Source organism: Hippoglossus stenolepis, chromosome 13 (genome assembly GCF_022539355.2).
Source record: "Hippoglossus stenolepis isolate QCI-W04-F060 chromosome 13, HSTE1.2, whole genome shotgun sequence".
NCBI classification, from domain to species: Eukaryota; Metazoa; Chordata; class Actinopteri; order Pleuronectiformes; family Pleuronectidae; genus Hippoglossus; species Hippoglossus stenolepis.
In genome coordinates, this window is record NC_061495.1 from 5,161,542 (window position 1) to 5,179,823 (window position 18,282).

Sequence of the window (18,282 nt, forward strand, 5' to 3'; positions counted from 1 at the left end):
TGTGTGTGGTAGTGTCGACCTGGAAACTCTTGTGTGGGTTGTGGCGGTTAGGCAAAATAATCTTCATTGGGGACCATCTGGGAATCAGCTGCTTGGTTGGAAGATGAGGCTTTGGCGGCAGGATTGTTGTTGGAAACTCCTGGAGCGGAGGAGGCAGCGGCGGAGGCAGAGGACGCAGAGCCCTCACCCCCTTGGTTGGCCTGTGCATTTTGTTGATTGACTTGTGGGGGGGGACTGGGGATAATCTTGGGTGGAGGCTTTTCCTTAGTAAGAACCTATTGTGGGATTGAGGACATGGCTGAGTTTAAAATATGAACGTAAATTATTATAATTATTATCATAATTAAATAATAGATAACAATAAAGGCATGGGGGCTCTGAATCTTAGGTACTCAAACGCGATGTGTGTGTATGTACTCACCCTGAGAGTGACCTTCAGTTTAATCTGGCTGTTTGCTCCAGAGCGCTCCAGCAGGAAGCGCTGGTCCAGACTCATGCCTGAGGTGTTGAGGAGGCGACTCAGGGGCAGGTTCAGAACGCCAAGCGGAGTCTTCTTCTCAGGCTCCTTCACCTGAATTGCAAGAACACAGAGATAGAAGAATATTTAGGGAGTGAATCAATTAAAGTTGTTATCATTATCTCCTGAGGATATCTGACTTTTGGCCACGTGTCATTTTAGAGGGGGTGTATCAGAGAGTTCAGCCTGTTGCCTCTCGTTAAAATGAGAGAACATTCTATACAATAAACTCCCAAAACAACAAGATTAGTTCAAGACTTTGGATCCAGGAGTGCAAATAACCTTTATTCTCATAATATTCAGACTTTTCTAATTAATAACAACTTTTTCTCATGAAATGGACTTTCTTCATATTATGACTTTTTCTCATGTAATTATGACTTTATTCTCTTAATATTCTGATTTATTATTGTAATATTGTGATTTTTCTCATTACATTACGTTATTCTCATAATTTTGTGACTTATTCTTGAAATATTGCTGACTTTTTCTCAGTGCTAATTATTAACATTCCTGTAGCCTCTTCACAGCTCAGATCTGGAGATATCTACCAGTGATGGATACTGTGTTTCTGACGGGCGGGTTCCCTATTTTGATCTTAACCTACAAACCTGCAAAGCTGCTGTGTTTTCACATTATGCACAAAGAAGGTGAAGCCCTCCTCCCACACTGGGTCTTTGGACGCAAACACAACCTGTGGAAACACAAAAAGACAATAACGAGTTGTTTTAGTTGCAGGGAGACCGACAACTGCTGACCTGTGACACAGTTCAGAAAGTAAAAATACGAGATCAGTACCTTGCTTTTCTGAACATCCTTATCAATGGAAAATTCCACAAAGGAGTTGGGATCGGGAGTTCTCCTGGTGAGCTGAAAACAAAGCAAACCAGAAACCAAGGCAGTGACTCACTGGTTATTGATTCTATAGCACTAGTAAGTTAGTAGTGAACATATATCCACCAAGGCCCAACGGTCCCCTTCAATTCAATCAGCTACATTTTACATATATTTCCCTCTAGTTGCCATTCACCTCAAATTTTGAATCAATGAGTCCCAGAGTAACCATCGAAGATATGAAATGATGATGAGCGGATAAATCCATCAGGATCATCAGGTGACCAGTGAGTAACATTTTAAATATACTACCTCTATATATAATCTATATTGTCCTTAAATCCACTCAAAGAAATCCAGCAGATTCATAAAAATGATTCTATATCCAACATACGACTGATTACAAATGTCAATAGGTTGGTTGCCCTTGCTCATTCAAGTACCGACCACTTAGCTCTTTACACTGCAAGTCATTTTCTGCCCATTCACACACACACATTCATAGTCTGAAATGAATTTCCAGTGTATCTTGGGCTAGGATGGAACCACCGACCTTCTAGTCAGTGGACAACCCTCTCTACCTCCGCCCATTGTCTGCCCATAATGTAGACTTCTACATTAGGCTGCAGTCTCAAAACCATTCAGTCTTTTGCAACCACTGTTCTTTAAAGACTGAAAAATTAAAACGATCACAAAAAGGTTTGAAAATAATCAGAAAAATGTGAAATGATTAATTTGCACAAACACCATAAATCTAAATGACTCAAAGTTTAACGACCCTTAGCAGTTGAGCTGTAATGTTGTGTGCGTGTGTGTGTGTGTAACTACTTGATCATATATCAGCTGCTTTCAGTGCTTGTTTCCTTGTACGACACAATCCTGCCATTAAAATGCTATTTGTAAACTCATACCTGATCGACCGTCAACAAGCTGAGTATTTAGTGCAAGTGGGATCTCTGTCCCGGGTTCGGTAGCTTCTACATTGCCTTTACATGAACAATCATGTCATCTGGGATGTGAAACAGATGTTTGCACTGGCAATAAGAAACCTTCCATTATGACTGAAGTATCTGCTGCTGGTGCACGGCTACGTCTGACCTTCATTTCAACATTCCAGGATAATGAAACCTAAACATGGGGAATTCTGTGTTTTTCACTTTGAGAATGTGTTTTCATACAATGGCCAGGAGGGGGCGTTCAAAGGCCATGGCCTTCTTTTTCCAGGACAAGTGATGACTCTGGGTTGCTAGGGGATAGTTCACGAGAATCGAGAGTTCTCATTATCTACTCACCACTTTGCCGATGGGGTGGTGAAGTGTTAGTCAGCAAAACACTTCTGGAACTGAGGTAAGCTAAGACAGCCACCACCACCTCCTCCAGCGTGTGGTGAAGTAGACAATGAGAGATCTTTCATTTATAGGTGAACCTCTAAACTAGATGACAAGAGTCAAGAACAAACCTTTCCTTACATGTTGTTCTTGCACTTTGTTGAAAAACTGTAGAGTGATGTCATTGGCAGCCATTCATTTACAGCCTGGGAATGTAGTGCATTGATTTTACCGGTTATGAACATTCCCAAAAGAACCTCAGCTTTGAGTTCCCATGACAAAATCAGCTGTTCTCGTTTTCTGTCGCAGGACCTGCAAGCTCAGGTAGAGGAGGCAATCCAGCCACATGAACGCCAGCTGGTAGTAACACACCCACTCAGACTGACAGACATGCACCAGACAAACGGGAAATACCAGTTCTGAGCCAGGACAAATACACCTGGAGCACCATCAGAAAGTATCTGATTTCACTGAGGCGATACAAGGGAACTATCAGATGTAAGGCAGTAAAGTGAAAGAGAAGCTACCTGACTGTTTGGTTTAACTTATCAGAGTAAATGTCCAAGAAGTACTCGACAACCTTTAAGATAGTGTGTTAAATATGAGAGAAAACACCGGTGAAGTCTCCCTCACACCCTATGGTTGATGTCCGGTGAAAAAACCTTTGTCTGAACAGGTTGTGTTGGGAGAGGGGTTGGGCCTGTGCATACCAAAGATCCCTGGATTAAGCGTCTCTCAGCCTGACCATATGGAGTCTCCAGTGCAGTGCGACCAGCCTGAACTGTTTGGTTCTTATTGAGGATTGCAAAAACATCACCATCGCAAAACAGGATATGACCAGTAGTGGACTGGGGAGGGATTTGAATAACGATAGTGTATTAATGTTTATTTATGTTTCTATAGAGACAGAAAAATACCCTATAAATTTCTGTCAACAGTTAAAAGTTATGTGACTGGACATTGTTTGTATTTGATTATTCTGCTCCAGTGTCTATCTGAAGCGTGCCTGAGCTGGGTTCTGGGGGCTCTGCGTCGTTCTTCTTCTTCTTCTTGGCTGAACTCATGTTTGACTTGAGCTCAGTTACCAGAGGTTAGCATTAGCATTAGCATTAGCTCCCTAACAAACACCGGGGCCGTTGCTAGGGGCGGTTGCTAAGGAAGCCCGCCGAGAAAGGGGCATGCGCCTGGCGGGAGCGCGCACAGCTACCAGACGTCATCACCTCTAAAACAATGACCTGCTTAAAGACTGCATCATCTCAGTTTGTTGGTGTTTGTTAATGAGAATTGATCCGATGCCTGTTGTTCGTGTCATCATTGATTTATTAGACTCAATCAGTCGATGTTTCTGAGTTTGTTGGCGTTTAAATTGTGGAAAAATAATAAATAAAGCCTGTTTTCTACCACACTTTGAGTTAAGTGTCCTTATTTAGTGTTGAATTGATGCATATCCAGCTATTTCAGCATTATTGACCTGACATTTATACGGTCGAGTCAAGTGTCTAAGAAAAAAGCAGCTCGGTTTATAGTCCTCTGTGGGGCAGGTAAATTTTCCAACGCATTATGTGTGGTGCGTATTTGATTATTGCTGAGATTTGTCCAACATCTTTTCTCAGACTACCACAGAAGTATTGGATGAAATAATCCAGTATGGATACTTCCCTAGACTCATACAAGTTAACTGCATTTAAAATGCTATACAACGAGACCAAGACACACTCACATTCAAACAGAAAAAGACAACATTCATTTGTAAATATGTGTTACCATAAAACTGTCAACTGAAAGAAACAAATTGCAATCAATTGAGTATCAAAAGTAGAATGACATTATTTATATTTCTACAGTGGCTGTGCAAAAGGACATTGAAAGCAAACACAAGATAAATTAAAACTAAATTTAAAATCAAATCACATTTCAAAACATTTGCAAAGTTAAAAAGAGGAAAGCAAAAGGTAGACATTGAGGTAAAATAAACGGGAGAGCATAAAATCTGAGTAAGTTGGAGTAAAATAATACAAATAAAATACATAGAAATTTGTAAAATAATACAATTAAATAAAATACAATGATGTACGATTTTGTAAATTAATTTGGTCAAAATGCATTTATGAATAATAAAAAAGCTGCAATGGATGGAGACATCCCTCCTCAAGACCAGTAATCTCATATTTAGACCATACATCTATGAATTTCACTGTGAACCACTCCTATGATCTCAGGTCTCACAGATTGTGCACTAACATATCTGACTAACAGCCCCCATAAATAAGACACCTAACTATCTAAAAAGAACATTTAATTTTACATTTTAACAAGAATCAATGCCTTAGTTTCGATTGATTGGTTCTTGCTGTGGGTATTAAATGTTAAGGCGTATGCTCATCTTGATTTGATTATTGCTTATTTAAAATATGACCTTATTAGGATTGGGGGTGATCAGAAAAGCCTGTGTATGGCAGTGTCTTATTAAGACATATTTTTTTGCTGTCGAGAAAGGTTAATACTGGAATATTGGTGTCACACTGTATATTAAGCGTGTAACTCTTCCCTTAATGTTATTGGCCTAAGCCCCAGCAAACACACTCATTATTTTTAACAGCATTTCTGTTAAAAACATTTATCTAAATGTTTGTAAGTGTATGGATAAAGTGTATGACTAAATGAAATGTAATGTCATGAAATACAAATTGACAACAAAAACCTTGGACTTCGAGCAACTCAAAAAAAATAAAGACATCACCTTGTTTATTGTCCATCATGACGTTTTAACCTGTTTTTATAGCATCAAATAACTCTCCGTATTAAACCAAACTTACCAGAAAAATGTGTGTACTTTGACACTGGTAGTTTGTCCCGTCCCATCCTCCTGGGAAAATGAGACATGACCTATCCTGCATCCCTTCCCCAGAATGGCTTCAGCACTGAAAAGCTGTCAAGTGGAAATCCATCTTTATAAAGTCATAGTAGCCACAGTGTTTCAAATAAATACGTTTCTGTACCTAAAAGGGCAGGTCTTTATTGTTTTAATAATATATCATTTGGTAGGCACTGCTGTTTTTATATTCTATTTCTGTCAAAGTTATATTCTTTTTTTCCTCTTTTAGTAAAAGCATTTTGTTGAAACTATTTGGTTTCTGCTTATCAAAGTAAATAAATTAAACCATCAACTGTGCCCACAAAAGCATTGCTAATAGCCCTCTAGGACCTGCTCTGGAGGCCTTATCTAAGTATTGCTGAGACCAAGATGTGGGTATAAAACTTTCAAATATTTTGTTACAATAAAAGGAATCTCTGTAAGTGAAACAAGAAGAACTAAAACCATTTATTTCCCAGTAAAAAGTAGGTTTGGGAAGTTTGGGAATGTACTATTCACAGAAGTAAGTGCCTGCTGACTATACAAGATTTTGACATTATAATCTTAAGCATGTCCAGTATCTGAGGCAGGCGGGGGTGCTGCATTTGGAGGGCATCTGATCAGTGGTGACAAGGAAGGAGACAGAGGAGAATATTCTGATTGGAGTCTGTAGAGTGTGGTTCACCCCCTTCAGCTGAGTCTCTTATTTGAGCAGGACAGCTCGTATATGGAGAAGAGTGCGATATTCATACAATTCAGTCAGTTATACATGAACACAGCCATTCGTCCTCAGGAGCAAACCTAGACATATTTGCAAACTCTGTTTCACATCAAATGGTGTGAAGTAGAAAACAGGGACTTTACCATTCTGGTGCGGCCAGATCTATTTGAGAGAATCTATGTTAATATCTGTGAAATAGCATGAAGTGGAGTCAGGGCACTGGTTCACAGACAGGCATTACACTAAAACAGGGACAACACTGAGACATAATGAAGATGGAGATTTAGAGGCTGTGCATTTGTCTCATCAGTGACACAAACAATACCATTTTAACTGCCATGCTGAAATTCTTCTGTGAGATGAAAACAAGCATTAACTACCATGCAGTGTCCTTTCTCTTAAGTGTGAGACATTTTTATTGTTTTCTGACACGTCAACTTCCGTTGCGCGCTAAATGGCGCGTCAAACGATTCAAACCTCGCCCAGAGAGAAGATGCAGAGTTCAGTCTTCCTACCTACCGCGAGGCTCAGTATTATCTCGTGAGGCTGGCGACCTGAAAACAATCGTACTTGTCATTGAAGACGGGATTGACTGTCTTCACTGCGGCCATGTCTATCCTCTTCGTACCAGGTTTGGTGGGGAGCAAATGCACAAGGCGGACATCCCCGAGTCTGTCTGCCGCTATCACTGCGGGGAACAGGTTCACGAGCAGCATGGATGGAGGGTTGTTATACTAATGGACCATTAGTCACTTTATAAAATGTGACCCTGGCTGGATTTTGCTGGTGTACCTGCAAGCATTAACCAGGATGATGAGTTTGTTCCTCAGGGAGGCATAGCGCACAGTCAAGTGGATCTCCCCAAATGAACCCTGATGTTTCCTAAGTGCCCTGTTTAAAAAAATAGATAATTAAATACATTTTATTGCATGTGGAAAGGTGAGAAGTCAGCAAGTCTGAAAAAGTCACATTGGCTCATGCAGTAAGTAAACACTAGACTCTCACTCTGAATCACGGCCGTCATGAGATGTCAAGCAGCCCGAGGATGGGTTCTCACGACAGCAGGCTGCTGTGGGAGTACCGTGCAGCGTGACCAAGCTGGTAGGTGCTCATTCATGGGCTCCTGGGTGGCAGGAGAGGGCCGCGGCGGTGAGCAAAATAATCTTCATTGGGGACCATCTGAGATGACTGCTTGGTTACCTGGAAGATGGGCTTCATGGCGGCCAGGATTGTTGTGTTGACTCCTGAGTAGGAGGAGGCAGCCAGCGAGGCAGAGGACGCAGAGCCCTCACCCCCTTGGTTGGCCTGTGCATTTGATTGACATGAGGGGGACTGGGCGGGATAATCTTACAGGTGAACTTTCCTTATTAAGAACCTATTGTGGGATTGAGACGCCATTGGAGTTTAAAATGAACGTAAATTATTATAATTATTATCATAATTAAATAATAGATAACAGCTAAAGAGCATAGGAGATAGATCTTCGTGCTGGCTTTGTGATGTGTGTACTCACCCTAGAGTAGCCAGTTAATCTGGCTCATCAGGCTCAGCGAGAGCTGACTGTGCCTGAGGTGTTGGGAGGCGTCAGGCGAGTTCAAGCATAGCGGAGTCTTCTTCTCAGGCTCCTTCACCTGAATTGCAAGAACACAGAGATGAAGAATATTTAGGGAGTGAATCAATTAAAGTTGTTATCATTATCTCCTGAGGATATCTGACTTTTGGCCACGTGTCATTTTAGAGGGGGTGTATCAGAGAGTTCAGCCTGTTGCCTGCGTTAAAATGAGGAACATTTACTTCGTAGTTCCCCAAAAACAACAAGATTGGTTCAAGACTTTGGATCCAGAAGGAGTTAAATATTAACTTTATTCTCATAATATTCAGACTTTTTCTAATTAAATAGCAACTTTTTCTCATGAAATGGACTTTCTTCATATTATGACTTTTTCTCATGTAATTATGACTTTATTCTCTTAATATTCTGATTTATTATTGTAATATTGTGATTTTTCTCATTACATTACGTTATTCTCATAATTTTGTGACTTATTCTTGAAATATTATGACTTTTTTCTCAATTATTAATTATTAACATTCCTGCCACTTCTCTTCACAACTCAGATCTGAGAGATATATTCTACAGTGATGGATACTGTGTTTCCAGGCAGAGCTGAGTTCCTAATACAGTCTTATTGCTCTGACCTTGGCTGCTCCACATTGCACAAAGAAGGTGAAGCCCTCCTCCCACACTGGGTCTTTGGACGCAAACACAACCTGTGGAAACACAAAAAGACAATAACGAGTTGTTTTAGTTGCAGGGAGACCGACAACTGCTGACCTGTGACACAGTTCAGAAAGTAAAAATACGAGATCAGTACCTTGCTTTTCTGAACATCCTTATCAATGGAAAATTCCACAAAGGAGTTGGGATCGGGAGTTCTCCTGGTGAGCTGAAAACAAAGCAAACCAGAAACCAAGGCAGTGACTCACTGGTTATTGATTCTATAGCACTAGTAGAGACCAGTAGTGAACATATATCCACCAAGGCCCAACAGTCCCCTTCAATTCAATCAAGCTACATTTACATATTTCCCTCTAATTCCTTGTTTCACCACTGAAGTTTGAATCAATGGGGTCAGGAGTAACCATCGAATGTAAAATGATGATAGACGGATAAATCCATCGGGATCATCAGGTGACCAGTGAGTAACATTTTAAATATACTACCTCTATATATAATCTATATTGTCCTTAAATCCACTCAAAGAAATCCAGCAGATTCATAAAAATGATTCTATATCCAACATACGACTGATTACAAATGCACCAAATAGAGTTGCCCTTGTTATATCATTCAAGTCTTAGTGACCACTTAAAGCTCTTTACACTACAAGTCATTTTCACCCATTCACACACACACACATTCATAGTCAGGGTAATTTCAGTATCTTGGAGCTGGGGATCGAACCACCGACCTTCTAGTCAGTGGACAACCCTCTCTACCTCCGCCCATTGCTCTTCCCATCGCATGAACTTCTACATTGCAGGCTGCAGTCTCAAAACCCGACTGATCTTTAGCCACTGTTCTTTAAAGACTGAAAAGAAGTTAATCTGCAAAAGGTTTGAAAATAATCAGAAAAATGTGAAATGATTAATTTGCACAAACATATGATCTAAATGATGACTCAAGTTTAGCATTGCATGTGATTTGAGCTGTAATGTTGTGCGTGTGTGTTATGTCTTGTAACTACTTGATCATATATCAGCTGCTTTCAGTGCTTGTTTCCTTGTACGACACAATCTACCATTAAGAATGCTGTTTTATGTGACTCCTTACCTGACCGTCAACAGGCTGAGTGGCCAGGTGCAGTGTTGGGATGTATCCTGTGGTTAGGTAAGCTACATTCCCAGCATACGCGAACCCGGCATTTCGCCATCTGGGACACACGTCGAAACAGGTCTTGCCGGCAATAAGCCTTCAAGTGCCAAGTAGTATCTGCTGCTAACATTGCACGGCTTCGTCAACCTTCATTTTAACATTCCAGGATAATGAAACCTAAACATGGGGAATTCTGTGTTTTTCACTTTGAGAATGTGTTTTCATACAATGGCCAGGAGGGGGCGTTCAAAGGCCATGGCTTCTTTTTTCCAGGACAAGTATGAGCTCGGAGATTTTCAAGGGATAGTTCACCGAAATACGAAAATTCACTCATTATCTACTCACCACTTTGCCGATGGAGGTGGTGGGGGAAGTGTTTGAGTCAACAAAACACTTCTGGAGCTTCAGGGGTAAAGCTTGAAACACTTCACCCACCACCTCCATCGGCATTGTGGTGAGTAGACAATGAGAGATCTTTCATTATGGTGAACATCCCTAGGCAAATCGAAGCAAACACACTTTCCTTACGCATCATTCTTGCACTTTGTTGAAAAACTGTGGGGGTGATGTCATTAGCAGCTACATTCATTGTGCCCTGTAGGAATGTAGAGTGCATTGATTTTACCGGTTATACAATTACCACCCCCCCAAAAAACCTCAACACAAAGGTTCTGTGCAATCAGGCTGTTCTCACGTTTCTGTGCGCCTAGGACACTACCATCTCAGGTGAGGGAGGCAATCCAGCCACATGAACGCCAGCTGGTAGTAACACACACCTCAGGCCCAGCAGACATGCACCAGACAAAGCGAAATGCAGACTGAGCCAGGACAAACCACACCTGGAGCACCATCAAGCGTGTCTGATTTCACTGAAGGCGTGCAAAGGAGACTATCAGATGTGGGCAATAAAGTAGAGAAATACCTGACTGTTTAGTTTAACCTCAGAGTAAATGTCCAGAAGTACTACGACAGCCTTTAAGATAGTGTATTAAATGCCAGGAGAAGAGAAACATGCAGTGAAGTCTCCCTCACCTATAGTTTGATGTCAGTGATAAAACCTTGTCTGAACAGAGTTGTATTTGGGAAGGTTAGGCCTGCATGCAAAGATCCCTGGATTAAAGTCCTCCTCTTACATGAGCTGTATGCGATCCAGTACAGGCAGCCAGCCTGAACTGTTTAGTTCTAATGTATTGAGTTGCAAAAACATGTATGCATAAGAGCAGGATATGTGATATTAGTGTGGTAGTTGGGAGGATTTGAATCATGATGAGTATGTTAATGTTTTATTTATGTGTGTTTCTATAGCAGAGGACAGAAAAAATATATATAAATTTCTGTTTCTTTGTTTTTTTTTTGTATAGAGATTAATTAATTAATATAAATAAATATATATATGCACGCGCACGCGCACAAACACAACTATATTTATATATTCTGCATGTGCAAGAAAACACACACATACATGCACACGCAAGTATACACACGCAACACACACATATAGTGTACATGCCTAAACACAAACAATATATAATATTATATGTACATGACATTTTTGTCTTTGATACAGTTTACTACACATAACAACAAATCATTTAAACGCCTTCTCAATCCCCCTAAATTTTTAAATATTCACAGAAAAATTGCAAGAAATCTAAATCCACCAATTTATTTGCAATTTGCAGGGGGGCCTGGGGCCCCTAGGTTCAAGCTACAGCTAATACCAAATACGAGATTGAGGGGGGGAGCTAAAATGATCAGCAGAAGACTAAGAGTCTAAGCTTGAACAGGACTCGTCTTACCCGAGCTTCCTTCGAGTGCTTCCCGTGTTTCTGATTCTCGGTGAACTCACTGTGGTCTTTCTGTGGACAAGCACAAAAAAGAAAACGCCACAATCACCACATTGGTTCTTTCGTGTTGTATCATCTGCTCTCAACAACATCAGTTAGAAGAAGCCACTTACAGGCAGGTTGGAGGCGTTGTCCAGGTACACCGCGAGCATCGCACAGGCACGGCCGTCTGTGGGCTGAGAGCGAGTGAAGGCACAAGAGTAATTAACACAAAGACCTGCTGCTGACTGCTACACACAGGCGGGCAGGTGGCTGTCAAGTTGAGTTAAAAGTGTTACTGCTTAGATTTAAACAAAACAGGGGCTACAGTACCTCACTCAGCAGGCTGAGGTCAGTGCTAAGTGAAAGCCACTGGAGCTTGAGATGAACTTCTCCATTCTGGACGCCCTCCAGAGGAAACCACTGCAACAGTGAGAGACTCATTCAACAATAGTAGGAATCAGTGATATCCTGTGGGGCTGCCAATCATTTTGTGAATCCCACTGTATTTCCTATACAGTAGAGGGAAACTGTACATATTAGATAACTGTATAAGGTGTAGCCACACTATTATATTAAAGCTCACCTGATCCATTTCCTTCTCCTTCTTCACTTGTCCAAAATCAAGGTTGTACCTGATGCAGAAAGGCCACGTGTCAAAACATTTTCCCCACATGTTTTAAACAAATGCATTTTCGGGGACTCCTACAACAGGTTTGGACCACTCACACAAAACTCTCAATACAAAAAAGAAAATGGTGACTGCAACAAGTTCTCCTAAATCACTTAAGCACAACTTAAGAACAAATGTGTTTGTACGAATTCATTTATCTTTCATTATTTCATTATAAATGACAAATTATTACACAGTAATCAAACCAATAATGTTTTTTAACCGGGTTTGACATTAAAATGCATCCTTTTCTACCAACGGCTTTGAAATGTAGTGTCATGGTGGGACGTGGCAGCAAGATAAATGTCAAATATGCTCAACAAAGAGTGATGAAACAGTGACAACACAAATGAACATTGATCCTCCTCTGGGTTGATAGACAGTAACTTACCCTCCGAGGCGATCATCTTTGTCTGTGTCCTCATCAAACACCTCCAACTCCAGCTCCTGCCCCGGCGCCTCATGGACAACAAACTACACACAGATAGAGAAGAGGAGGATTTTTACTGAGACTCTTTCAAAAAGGGGACAGTCGATTTAAAAGAGTTCAGCACTTTTAATCTGAAAATGTAGAGAAAAGCATCACAAACTAAGGGGACAACTTCAGCTATCAAACAAAGATTTGTCTTCAGCTTTGACTAAGAAGTAAATGAGCAGTGGAATTCCAAGTAATATAATATATATCAGAATATATCAGAATAAAGGCAGGGTTTGAGTATATGAAAAACTATTAGTGTCACCTCACCTCAAACACTTCGTTCCATGTTGGGCTCAAATTCTCTTTGATGGTCTTGCTTTTGAAATGACTGTTGCCGACTCTGAGCGTGGCGTAGGGGTCTGATTTGCCTTTGACTAAACCCATCATGTACGTGTCCTTCGCCACCAGGTCTCTGGCCTCCAGCAGGTGGACCCTCACCACGCCCTGAGGAGGAAAGCACGATTTAAACTGAGAGCATTTTTCACAGATTTAGGAAATAGCATTTTATAAAAAGGAATGCATTTTTTTCCTATCTTTATTCAAGAGCGTGGTCTTCCAGTCGGAGAGCAAGGTTTATTGATTTCACGCTCATATTTTGTAATGGCTTCACTCAAATCCTTGCGCTTGCACTCAAATAGCCCGTTTACGCTTGGATTCCCTGTGCTCCAGCTTTAGCTCTTCTTGCAGTCACGCTGCTTTTATGTGCGTGTGAAACGTCTGCTGTCTGAGCACAAGCTGGCTTTATTCAAGTGCAAGTGCAGGGTTTCGAGTGAAAGCATTATCAAATCTGTACGGGAAATCAGAAATCCAAAAAGTCCTGCTCTCAAACTCAAAGACCAAACTTTCGAACAAAGATAGGAAAAAAAAAGTGAAAAGGCAGCATTGGTTTAAAAAAAGTTGCAAATCTAAAGTTGCAAAGTTTAATCGTGGTTGAGGATTTTTTATCTGAAAATAAGTAATGATATTGATGTTTAAAAATGCTGCAGTGAATGTTCCTACATGAAATGTAAAGAATGTCTTACATACTCGAGGTAGTGGGAACCTCATCTGGTCCACTTTGACCTGGTCTATGAGAGGAATGCACATGCGATTTGGCAGCACCATGAGCGAGGCGATGATGTCCACGATGGTCTCCTCAGACAACGAACTGGGAGGTGACAGATGGAGCGAGAGAGTTTTACAACCACATAACAGAACTGTCAAATGCTGAGACGACCTTAGAAACTCTGTTTACATCTGGGGGCGTTACTGTGGGAAACTGACCTGAAGGCAGGACTGTCCAGGAAGTTGGTCATACCTGTCCAGTTGATTTGTAGGGTCTGAAAAATATGATCCAAGAGTCACAAACATGAATAAAACACATAGCTCCACGTTTCACAGTCAATGAAAGAGAACATCTTTCAACACTCACCGGGCGGCGGATGAAAAAGAAGGTGACTCCTCCAACTAATGGTGCTTCACCAATGAGAGGCTCCAGAATGACCCTCAGCATCCCTTGGAGCTGGAAAGATTCACAGCAGACGTGAACACACACAGCATGCGGAGGGTTTGGGTTGTGCAGAGAACAGGGAAATGATCATGCTCACCTTAAGGCCTTTGACGCCGGCTGTGACGGGCGGCTTCACCACAGTGTCGATGTCCACATCGCCGTCATAGCTGCCAAGTTAAACAGGGCCAGTGAGAAATAAGCGACTGTCTTCGTGGGAAAAAATATCACCTGCTCTTTACCATAATTAACATAACTCATTAAAAAACACAATTTAAACATTAAGCGAACCACCCGAACAAAAATTTCAGCAGAAACGACATTGAGCCGCTACATTGGTGCTGCTCGCTATCAGCTCAGGTAGTGATGGTGGTTCGGCGCCTGCAGAGCCTGCAGAGCCTGAGGTGCACGCTCCGTCCCCCACCCCCGTCAGAGAGGATGCTGATGGTGACAGAGATTCTGCCTCTTGTATAACAAATTTATATTATCAACCACAACCTAAGTTTTCAGTGCGTTCTTGTCGTTAAACATGTGAAATGAGAAAAAAAGGCATACTCTCGAACTGGCAATGAGAAAGGAGTTCATCGCCTTTTTTAACAGGTTTACTCGTGTTTAACGATCCCCGAATATACCAGATCATTTTGGTGTAAAAGAAGTATTATACACACTTGTTTGGCGTTTACAGTGCAGGGGGATCAAAACACACGTAGACAGAAAAATAATGTATGTGCCAAACAGACCTTACGTTCATGTCCAGAACCACCTCCCTCTGATCCACTTCATGGGTGTAGGCTTGAATCCCAGTGATCCTGAGAGGCTGGAATTGTGGAAACGTTTCAAAGCTTCTTTAATGAGACACTACACCATTAGTCTACGAGATACAGGAGTGACATGGCGGTAAACAACATGGACACCCTCTCTTTACACAACACGCATCCAATTCAATATTTGTTTACTGTCAAACTCAGCCATGCTCCACTTCAGAAGCTGAAAAATGTTTGAGGAGTGGCCCCTGCTGTGGCCTGCACACCCGCCGAGTTTGGGAACCACTCATTTAACTGACCGTAGACTTAAAATGGCTGCGACATTAGACTGAGTGTTGAGTTATGGGAGGAGACAATGTTCCACTCACTTTGTGTCCAAAGTGGACTTTAGTGAAAGAGAACATTCTGAGCGCGGGGTTGGAGAGTCTGACAGCCGGCTGGATGTTCTCTTTCAGGAGCTTCTCCATGTACATCCCAAAGAAAGGCCAGGCCTGGTCCAACACCTGGACACACGAGACAAAACACACAGCGAGTGAAAACGCCTCCATCAGACGGCAAATAATATCATTTAACTTGATCTACTAAGAGGAGGTCATACATAAAAGCACTGTCAGAGGTTCTGCCGGTTTTAACACGTGTAAGACCTAGTGCATAATGTTCTGTGGTATTTCAGATTATTTTAAGACCCTACAGAAACTTTGACTGTCCATCAGTGTTTCTATGCCAATTTCTTATGGTACAGCAGCAGTCGTACATAAATGTAAGAGCTTATAGTCTCAATAGTATAATAAGTAACTGTCTAATCTATCTTTAATGTATGAGGAGGGCCCCTTCAAATGCATATCATGTGGACTGGACTCCTCCATGATGGGTCAGCTGGGGCGGAAAGTTCAGAGCTGTGAAATCTGACAGATGTGTTTTGCTTCATCCCATTAGAATTAATTTATTTTTATCAGAAGTAAACTTTAGTTTTTTTAATACTGCACCTTGTTAACCCAGTCAACTTTCTCAACATCCCGGAAATGGACCTGAAAAACAAAACGTGACAGTTCAGTAAAATGTAATGAAACAGAATGAACATGTCGAGTAACATTTATGTGATGTTGGCTATCGATTGATGAATGATTGATTATTTACGGGACATGGGCCTGAAAAGGACTCATTGGCACGGATCTGGAAAAGGGGCCAGATCCAGGATTCCCAAAACTAACCCAAAACTCAGCTCAGTGACCTACAAATATAAAAGTGTAAATGTTAAAACTTTGCAAACGTGTGTTTTAGATTTTAAACCATGAGGCACGTCTTCATCATCTCTCTCTCTTCCTGTCTTTCTCTCTCATCCCTTCCCCCCTTTGCCTCTCTCTCTCTCTTCCACTCTCATTCTGTTCCTTTCCTTCTTCCTCTCTCTCATCCTGCAGGTATCTCTGACTCCCGAGCTGCAGGATCCAGATATGATACTTCTCATCTATTATTATTATTATTATTATTATAATAACATCTATAAATACAACTCTCATGCCATTTTTTTCATTATGACTTTAACTATGATGACAGTCTCTCTCTCTCTCTCTCTTTTCTCTCCCCTCTTTCCCACCCACCCCTCCTTGCTCCCCCATTTTTCCTCGCTCACCCCAACCGGTCGAGGCAGACGGCAAAGTGTTTTCTCGTTGTTATTTTTTTTGTAATTTTGTAAGATCTCAACTTTACTATGTGAAGTGCCCCGATATAATGTGTGTTGTGATTTGGCACTGTACAAATTGAATTGAATCCCAGCAAGCTGCAGTACACAAGTATCCCCACAGGTAAAAATCCGAGCTGATTTCACAAATCTCCTCCTCCTCTGCCTTTAGAAGAACTCTTCTTAGAAGTTACTCCTCTCCCGGTCCCCATGAGTCAGTGTTTGTGTGGGTGTGGTGTAATCAAATTGGCTGGCTTTAACTTCCCCATCCCTGAGAATGAGGAGGTTCCGCCCAAGTCTGGCATGTCATGCAAATTCAGTTCATAGTTGTCAAGGCAACGGGGAGTGTGTCGTTTTAAGCAACTTGGATGCGTGAAGTTTTTTCCCTAGTTTGACGGTCACAAAGATACCAGAGAACACAAGAGGAGGAGTTGAATCATTCTCCTGCCTGGCTGCTGGAGTCCCCCCCCCCTTTTTTTTTTACAAACAGTACAGGCCTGTGAATGATTGTGAGCCTACCAGGGACGTGCACAGACATTTTGAGGGGGCCACTGCTCTACCCTGAAAGAGATCAACACCCCCACCCCACCATGCTACTGTATAGGTGATCACATTAGTGCAGATGAGCTATAGTGTCCTGGAAACTATAGTAACAGCGACGACACGATTTTTACTTCTTGAGTAATAAATATATGCAGATCAGTAAGGGTTGAATTGTGAACATCATGCAAAGCAAACCTTTTAAAAGTACATTTTGCAAATTAGGACTCGCGGTCACAGTGTAGACATCAGTTCGGACAGGGTCACACGATTAAGGGGCTTCGCTTTGGATCATTTAAAAAACATCTTCTATGGATATCTCGATTTAATTGATTTAATTGAATTGAGCTCGGTCAAAGAGGGAGCGCTTGCCGTGCATGGAGCCCACTCACCCATGTTGCCATCTGCAGACCACCCTGCAGCTCCTTGTTGATCACGTGGGTCTCGTTGTCCACAAAGTCGATGGCGGTTCCGAAGCGCGCGTCCTTCCACTGGCGGTTCTTCTTCCACCAGGTCGCCATCACCATGCACAGCAGCACCCAGCTGACGCTGAGGCCCAGGTACCCGGTCAGGTACACCGGGTAGAAGACGAAGATGGCCCGGCCGAAGTACATGAGCACCTCCATGAGGATGCGGTTGACCGCGGACGGGCTCAGCTTCTCTGCGCTGCCGTGGATCGACTGGTCCCCGAGCCCCGCTGCCTGCGCCGGGCCCGGGCCGCCCGCCTGCGTGGGTCCGCCGGCCGATGCCATCGGATCGGACTCCCGCTGGGGGGGGGGACTCGGCTCTGGAGGTCCCCTCAAGCTAAAGCGAGAAGTTTCAGACGGTCGCAGCCAGGACACACTGGAGTTTGTGTTGTTTCAGCGCAGCCTCTCTCTTTCTCTGGGTGTGTGCGTGTCAGGTAAAACGATCCGTGGCTCTCGGAAAAAACTTCCGTGTTCGAAACCCTCCAAAACACAGGTAGGACACACCTGCGCCCATGGGTGGGAAGGGTGCGCAGCAGGAATTCCACCTTAAAAATGAATATAAATACTCCTATCCACTGAGGACCTGGATGAACACGCACGCAGACTTTACCTGCATTTTAAAAAATATATGATTTGATTTTAAAATGACCTTTTTCTGGAGCCTTATACAAACTAAATAAGCAAATCGTGGGGATTATTAAAACATGACCAGGGAATAAAAAGCTGTAAGAATGAATGAG

At 42.1% G+C, this 18,282-nt stretch overlaps 1 protein-coding gene across 1 annotated transcript; it reads right to left on the reverse strand.

Moving 5' to 3' along the window:
• Positions 1-47: 47 nt before the first annotated feature.
• On the reverse strand, positions 48-18,048 carry esyt3 (extended synaptotagmin-like protein 3). The gene is made up of 18 exons (XM_047342635.1): positions 17,468-18,048; positions 15,844-15,885; positions 15,226-15,360; positions 14,834-14,910; positions 14,194-14,263; positions 14,019-14,108; positions 13,871-13,926; positions 13,634-13,754; positions 12,875-13,051; positions 12,521-12,603; positions 12,043-12,091; positions 11,790-11,879; positions 11,591-11,653; positions 11,430-11,489; positions 8,630-8,701; positions 1,125-1,211; positions 422-571; positions 48-275 (listed from the first exon to the last, which is right to left on the reverse strand). Exons 1-18 carry the CDS (start codon positions 17,825-17,827, stop codon positions 48-50), a joined length of 2,010 nt encoding a protein of 669 aa, XP_047198591.1. The 5' UTR covers positions 17,828-18,048.
• Between the last annotated feature and the right edge of the window lie 234 nt (positions 18,049-18,282).

Bases quoted from the DNA above. Each gene is read 5' to 3' on its own strand.
- esyt3 (XM_047342635.1), bottom strand. From the start codon at position 17,827: ATGGCATCGGCCGGCGGACCCACGCAGGCGGGCGGCCCGGGCCCGGCG. The intron at 14,264-14,833 runs GTCTGTTTGGCA...TTAACTTGGCAG, and splicing joins GTTCTGGACATGAACGTAAG to CTATGACGGCGATGTGGACA. The intron at 13,755-13,870 runs GTCAGTTTCCCA...GTCACCTCCCAG, and splicing joins CTGGACAGTCCTGCCTTCAG to TTCGTTGTCTGAGGAGACCA.